Source organism: Dendrobium catenatum, unplaced genomic scaffold (genome assembly GCF_001605985.2).
Source record: "Dendrobium catenatum unplaced genomic scaffold, ASM160598v2 fragScaff_scaffold_218, whole genome shotgun sequence".
Lineage (NCBI taxonomy): Eukaryota > Viridiplantae > Streptophyta > Magnoliopsida > Asparagales > Orchidaceae > Dendrobium > Dendrobium catenatum.
In genome coordinates, this window is record NW_021318680.1 from 353,248 (window position 1) to 361,310 (window position 8,063).

The following is an 8,063-nucleotide window of genomic DNA, read 5'->3' on the forward strand; positions in this document are numbered from 1 at the left end:
AGTTCAAAATCGAACACGAATCTAGTTTTTATCGAGCTTAATGTCGAGCTTGTTCATTAATTTCAAATGATGTTGTTCGCGAACATAAATGAGCTGAACGAATTAGCGTTCAAATTTATTTATTTAAGAATCGAGTATTTAAAACATTGTTCAAATTTATTTATTTAGTTAATTAAAAGATCACAAAAGAGTTTTAATCCAACCGAACAAGGAGTAACTCCGCGCTATACCGGCTTCGTACTCCGAAAACCAGAAAAATCAGGAGGAACAAAGAGAGGAAATTGCCCGCTCAACCCTAGAGCGTTGCTTCTCTGGCATGGAGCAAGAGGCCAAGGAGAATGCTTTAGATGCACCCGAGGATCGGATCACGTCCTCGGCACCATCCACCTCCGGCGAACGATCGCCGGCGGAGCTTTCCGCCGAATCCTACCTCTCACGCAGCGTCTCGTCCAGCCGACTAAACGCCGGAGCGCCGGAATTCGTTCCGCGGGTTCCAACAACGACGGTAGTGGGTGGCCACAATGGGGGCCATCAGCGGCTCGTTAAGATACACCATCACACGACAGCAACGCCACCAATGATCCCCGTCCTCCACCCGCGGGCGGCTGCGGTGGCGAGCCCTCAGTTCGTTACACCCGGTCCGCCGATTGGGGTGTATGATTATTATGGGGTCTCTGTTGGTGGAGGCGCAGGCGGGTTTGCGGAGCACGAGTTCGTACAGGTGCCAGCTGATTCTGATCCTGCAACCTCGGCTAGGGATGGTTTGTCAGACGATATCGTGCAGAAGCTCACGAAACAGGTTGGTGAATTCCTGACACTTTTATTTTTTTGCTTTCCAGGGAAACATTTTAGTTATTTTTGTTTTCAAGTGTTCGTTCTGATAAAGGAGATTCTCAATTTAGTGTATTGTTCGGTTGAATCAATAGATTCGTGAGGGGGTTATATATCTCTTATTTATGATTCAATTCCATCTTTTTGTTAGCTTGTCTACTAGGGTAAAGTAGAATATTGTTGAGATTTTATGAATGGCAGCTTGTTACACAGTAAAATCAAAGTATATAGTTTTAAAAAAAATTCAGACATTTTACTAATATATTCTATTTGCTTATTTAAGCTGTGTAAAGACTTCTGAGATAGGTCTGATATTAGATTCAGGTCTGGGAAGCTCTTGCATTTTTATGATCATGGAGGCATACTAATTGTTATCTCATGTTACCAGGATATAATAACTATCTAGTATGGTTGACTGTGTTTTCTTAGAAAAATATATATTTTTATACGTCATGGAATTTGTGTCATTTCTATACAAATTTATGTGGCTGAATATTAATTTTGATGGAATATTTAGCTTTTAAAAATTCTGTAGGGTGTAATGTTGATGTTGTACTTCTGCAGCTAGCAATATTTTTATTTTTAGCTTCTGTGGTAAATATGGTGTCCTTAATGTTTTACTCTAGTTTTCGCAATTCTTATGATGTTTGCACCTGCCAAATTGGCAATTATCAAGTTGATTGAATTGTTTTTTTTGTTTGCTAGAGTTTGGATTTATTCTTCTATATCCTTTAGATTCATTGTAGTTTCCTACTACAATCTTGCAACTACAAATTGATGTAGGGTCTATAGGATCTTTATGTTGAAGACTACATTTTCATTGATGTCTCATTGTGTGGTGGTGGATTGTTTATTGGGTGCTGGTGAAATGAGTATTTGGCTAGGAGAATATTTATTAGAGTTTTGAAGGAGTTGGATGTTTTTTGAAGTTGAGGGAAGCTAGATTCGAGGTTACATAGAGGATATGAGAATTGTAATAGAAAATAGGAGAAAAAAATGTCATAAAAGATAATTAATGACTCAATAAAACCCTAAGGGATCAATCACAAAGCTTCACTAAATATAAGAGTAGCAACTAAGTTTTTCTACTTGAAATTTTCATAAGCAAAAATAATCTTGATTCAAAGTCTTATTTATTATTATTTTTCTAAGCTTAGACAATTTTGAAAAGCCTTAAGAGCTAATAAAATATTGTTATAATGATTGGTGGCTTGTCCTAATACAAAGAATAAGAAAATAAGAAAAGATAAGACAAGTTAAAGCTTTCAAATACATAAGAATTTAGATTTACCAAATGATTTAAGTTGAGTGGCCCTGAAACCATGCAATTTATGTAAATTTTTGGCTCATTGACTGATATGGCCTACATAACCATCAAGTGATCTTAATTTAAATCTCTTAATTATTCTCCCATAATTTTAAAGAGATGACGAGTCATCCATGGACGTGTATGGAGACTTATGTATAATGAATGACCCAAAATTTGATGTATAGCCTTAATTTGTGATATTATTCTTGACCTTTGTTTTAATTTTACTTCAACTCAATCGGATCTTAGGAACTCTACTCTACAGGCTAAAGTTCATGTATTTATCAACAAGATCTGGAGCATGTTTCTCCAAGTCTTCTTTGGTCATCCAAGTTTTCTCAAAGAGAGATTGATTTTTTTCATCTAACTAAGATTTAAGTTATGTGTCTGTTTGTAGGGAGCGTTCTTCTAAAATGTTGTCATTAATATCTAATAATTGTGGTATATGAGGAACCTATAAAATTGGACTTATGTTTCTTGTAATAGAGTTATATTACATATATTGAGGCTTAATAATTCCTTGATAAGGTAGCATATGCTCAATATTAAAAATTTGACTTATGTATATGTCAAAATGTAATTCAAGGAGATAGCCATTTGATTCAAAATTTTTGAGAATTTTAAATAGAGTCCAATCTCTTACATGAAGTTTACTATATTTAATGGAATAAAGCTCTAGGTAAATTTGAATTAATGCATGATTATCTTTGTTATATTTCTTAGAATGACGCTAAAAATTTATTTCAGTTATGTATTTATTATCATTTAATTGAATTTGCTGCTTAATTTTTTCATGTAGATTATGAAAATTTTGCGCAAAGATAAATGCAGTATTTTAAAATAATGATGAAAGATATCTTTCAGATCAATCATTTATTGGGTTATAGATGGATATAAATAATTTTAAAATGTATTTTTGGAGTCATTTTAAAAATATTATTATTATCTGTAAACTCAAAAATAGATAAATGCAAGTTCTAAGTGCCAATATGCTTATCCACTAAACACCTTATCATTTTGTCTGCTGGTTTATTAACATTTATCTTTTGACCTTCTATTTTGGGATGAATAAAGATGAAAAATTTAATTATATTTCAAATATTTGTCACAGTATTTTTTTAAAATTATGAAGTAAATCTATCATGCATGTTTGAAACTATTATTGAAGGTAACCCATGTGTTCTAATTATTTTTTCTTAACAAAAAGGTTGGTTGTATGAGAGGGATTTTTAGTTTTTGAACTAGGTGAGAAATGTGTCATCTTAGAGAACCTATCAAAAATTATAAAATTTTTGGTAGACAATCATAAACTCAGGGTGAAATCAATAGCATTTGCCGACCCCACGTAGTGGAATAAAGGCTTGATGTTGTTGTTGGTGAAATCAATAGCACATTAGATGTTTTTTAGTAGGGGTAATGATAGGAAACACTTGAAGATTTCATGTAAATCCTAGCAAGAGAGCAAAAACAGTGAGAAATCTCCATGATTCCAATGGAAAATCAGTGAAAAAATAGTAATTTTTTTGCAAGAAAATAAACTACAGAAGGAAATAAGAAGTTACAATTGATCCTCTATTCGAGAGGAGGAACGATCTGTCATTAATCTTTAGATGCCACTAGAGCCCAAAGAAATCCTATGAGATCTCAAATTTCAGCCAAATTCAAGATGTCATAACCCTAGGAAAACAAATTATTTAATGCATACAATTCAAAAGGAAATTTCTAAACAGTCTCTACATTCACATTTCCCTCCTAACTCCCCTAAAAATCCTTCCTAAATCGCTCTATTGGCTTTGGCGGATCGGTTGCGCGTATAGGAAGAGGCGAAACTCTTCCGCCTATTTTTCCTGAGACCAGGACCAGCTGGACCGATGCAATAGACTGATCTAACAATTCTCCGTCCCAAAGTACCACATTGTCCTCAAGGTGGAACGAAGGAAACTGCTGCTAAAGCACTTGATTAATAGAACTGGACTGATACTGGGTTGAATGATCTCTGCCACAAGTATCTTCCTAATCAATTTCTCGATCTCATCCTTCTTTATTTGGAGATGACGATACAGATGAACACTTATAAGTAAAACGACTTTCTTCAATATGATAACATGCTCATGTCCCCGTGGAGAAGGCAACCCCTGAGGCAGCTGAAAAATCTCACTGAACTGGTGAATTAATGGTTTTACTGAAAGAGGATTATCCTCGCCCTTCTCCAATTTGATCCCCTCCAGCCTATGTAGTTCCATCATATAACCTTCCCCCACCTCCTATATGCTTATCACCTTGATTTTAAGTGATATCATAGCTTTGGTGAGCCCTGCATCTCCCCTTATCACTACGCTTCTCCTATCCACCATCATCTCCATCGTCAATGCTCCCCAATTGACCTTGGTGTCCCATAAGGTTTGCAGCCATTTCATCCCCAAGATGACATTAATGCTCCCTAACTCTAATGAAAGAAAATCATCCCTCACTTGAACTCCCTGTATGGTCAGCACTACTCCCATACATATCCTCTGACCTATCTCCACCTTTCCTGTACCCATCATCACTTCATAACGCCTTGTATCCACCAATGTCACCCCCAATTGGTCCACGACCTGGTTGGAGATGAAATTGTGGGTTGTCCGACTATCAATCAACACCAATACCTCCTTGTTTGCTATTTCCCCCTTCACCTTCATGGTATGATTCGGAGAAAATCCCACCACTAAATTCAGGGAGACCTCCATCACATCCAGATGCAGCTTGTCCTCCATCTCTCTCTCTCTCTCTGTCTCTCCCATACTCTCTCCTCTCTTAGTTTCCTCGTCATCACAGATGGTGAGAACCCGAAGAGTTCGGTCCCTACACCTGTGTCATGAGTATACTTCTCATCACATCTGAAGCATAGTCCATTCACTCTCTTCTCTTACATCTTCCTCTCCGTCTATCTTTTGAAGTTCCCCCCACTTCCTCCTCTTGCTTGATTCTCCCTGGGAGTCTCATGAATGTTTCCTGATGCAGGACCCCTGGTTGCTAAAAGAGTGGTCGTCGTCCTGTAGGAACCCCTTAAATTGCTGTTCCAGGCTCTCCTCTCATGATACCCCTGATTTTCCACCAGCCATGCCAACTTCATGGCCTCTCCCAAGTCATGAGGTCTCATGTCCTTCATTGCAGCTCTGATATCTTATTTGAGCCCCTTCAAGAATTTCCCCTCCATTGTCGTCTCTGAAAATCGTTCCACTTGAATAGCCAGATCCTCAAACCTCTTCCGATAGTCTGCCACTGATTCGTCCTGCACTAGCACAAATAATTGCTCATAGAAGTCTCTTCCCCTATCGATTTGGAAACATTCTATTAAACAACTCTTGAACTCTCTCCAGCTCAGTTGGGGTCTCCTCTGGTCCCTCCATTGGTACCATGACAGCGCCATCCCTTCCAAACATATGCCTGCGGCGGTCAACTTCTTCTCCTCCGTTAGTCCATTGACGGTGAAGTATCTCTCCACCTTATAAATCCATTCATGTGCATCCTCACCTTAAAAAATGGGCATATTCAGCTTCCTCTCCTTCTGATCTCCCATGTTTCCTCTTATTCCTCCATAATTTCCGCTCTCCCAAGTGCTTGCCAAGTACCCCAATCTTCTCTCCTACGTTCATACACGAAGCCCTCTTCATTTTCCCCCCTTTTCTTCAAAATCACCACCCTTTATCCTGTATTCCCCTTATTTTCTTTCCCAACCAGCACCTTGAGTCTTGTCCCTCATACCCATGCCTTCCTCCATACCTTCCACCTTGTTCCTCCATGATTTTCACTTTATTGTCCCACCTATGACAATCAGAATTTGTCGTTTCCCCGCCGGTTTTTTCGTCTCCGATGCCGCCATTTGGATTTTATTCTCCAATAACTTCTTCATCATCAGATGGAAATCAGAAACCTTATCTTCCACGGTTGATATTCTATCTTCCATCGTAGTTTTTATTTGGCTCATCTCTCCTTCCAAGCATTCCTTCAACGTGTCTACCTTCTTGGTAGCCATAAAAAATTCTGATTTTTGCTCCAAAAATTAGCAAGGGTTTCTTCCTCCAGATGAAATTTCGCTGTTGAAATTTCAAAAAATTGCCCCCATGGTCCAAAGACTTGTTCTGATACCAATTTGATAGAAAACACTTGAAGATTTCAAGTAAATCCTATCAAGAGAGCAAAAATAACGAGAAATCTCCACGATTCCAATGGAAAACAGTAATTTTATTGTAAAAAAACAAACTACGGAAGAAAATAAGAAGATACAATTGATCCTCTATTCGAGAGGAGGATCGATCTCTCCCAAATCTCTAGGCGCCGCTAGAGATCAAAGAAATTCTATGAGATCTCAAATTTCAGCCAAATTCAAGATGCCCTAACCCTATGAAAACAAACTATTTAATGCATACAATTCAAAAGAAAATTCCAAAATAGTCCCTATATTCAAATTTCCCTCCTAACTCCCCAAAAAATCCTTCCTAAATCGCTCTATTGGCTTTGGCGCCTCAATCATGCATACAAGAAGAGGCGGAACTCTTCCTTCTGTTTCGCTTGAGCCGGTCTCGTGTGGATCGGCTGGACTGGTCCAATGGACTGCTCTAACAGGTAACTCATTAGGTAGTTCATCCATATTCAAATATGAGAACTCAAAAAGCTAGACTCCAGGGGATGTCTTTTATTAGTGGAAATTATCTATTAATTTTGTGCTTTTGCTGTATTATTTTAGGGTTATTGTAGATTTGAGTCCTTGGAGGTTATGAGAGATTTGGAGAATATTTGGGGTGTTTTGAAGGTTTGAATTTATTTTGGATTTGAGAAAAGCCAGACTATAGGCTATATAAAGGATATGACATTTACGTTGGAAAAAAGGTGGAAAATGATGAAAAATATAAATAAGGATTCGCCAAAACTTTAATTGATCAGCCACTACACTTCATCAGAGAATAGAGTAGCCAACAAATATTTTTATGCAATAATAAATTTTTTAAAATGAATAAAGATTACAAATTAAGCTTATATTAATAAACCTTTTTCTTGCTTAAATAATGTTGAAATATAAGTTAATAAAATACTGTTATATGGATTGATTTTTTCTTTTAATATAAGTGAAAAAAATAAGAATTTTTTTTTAAAGTTTTCAAATACATGAAATTTTGGATTGACCAAATAAGTCCAATAGAGTAGTTTTGAATTCAAACACTTTATGAAAATTTTTGCCTTATCGATTGGTATGGGCCACCTACCCATTAAGGTGTTTTAAGATAAGCTTTTTAATTATTCTCCATTAATTTTAAAGAGATTATGAATCATCCATGGGCTTGCACGAAGAGTTGTGCATGATAAACCCAAATTTTAATATTGAATGTGGTTTGATGCTAATCTGAATTGAATGGGACACCCAAGATGGGGATGAATTGGTTTGTTTTAAAAATTTTAAACTTGTGCATAAGCATTTAGAATAATACAACAACAACAACAACATCAAGCCTTTATCCCACTACGTGGGGTCGGCTACATAAATCCTTTTTCTCCATTGTGTCCTATTAAAAGTCAAATTCTCGTTTAAATCTAATAAAGAAAGGTCATTCCTAATATTTTCTAACCAAGTCTTTTCAGGTCTACCCCTACCTTTCTTAACATAAATCAAATCTAATACATATACTCTCCTAACCGGGTCATCGGAAGGCCGCCATTTTATGTGACCAAACCATCTAAGGCGACTCTCTCTAATCTTATCTTTTACTGGAGCTACTCCAACCTTTTCACGTATATACTCATTTCGTATTCTATCTCTAAGGGTAAAGCCACTCATCCACCTGAGCATCCTCATCTCTGCCACACTTAACTTACCATTATGCTTCTCTTTTAATGGCCAACATTCGGCGCCATAAAGCATTGCAGGCCTCACTACCATCTTATA

General features: G+C 37.0%; 1 protein-coding gene across 1 annotated transcript in view; it reads left to right on the plus strand.

Annotated features, from left to right (window-relative positions):
• Positions 1-211: 211 nt before the first annotated feature.
• Positions 212-8,063, plus strand: part of LOC110095256 (la-related protein 6B) — a 47,464-nt gene continuing 39,612 nt past the window's right edge. The window contains exon 1 of the mRNA XM_020820709.2: positions 212-799. Coding sequence (XP_020676368.1) covers positions 317-799 — 483 coding nt within the window. The 5' untranslated portion in view covers positions 212-316. The remainder of the gene's footprint in view (positions 800-8,063) is intronic.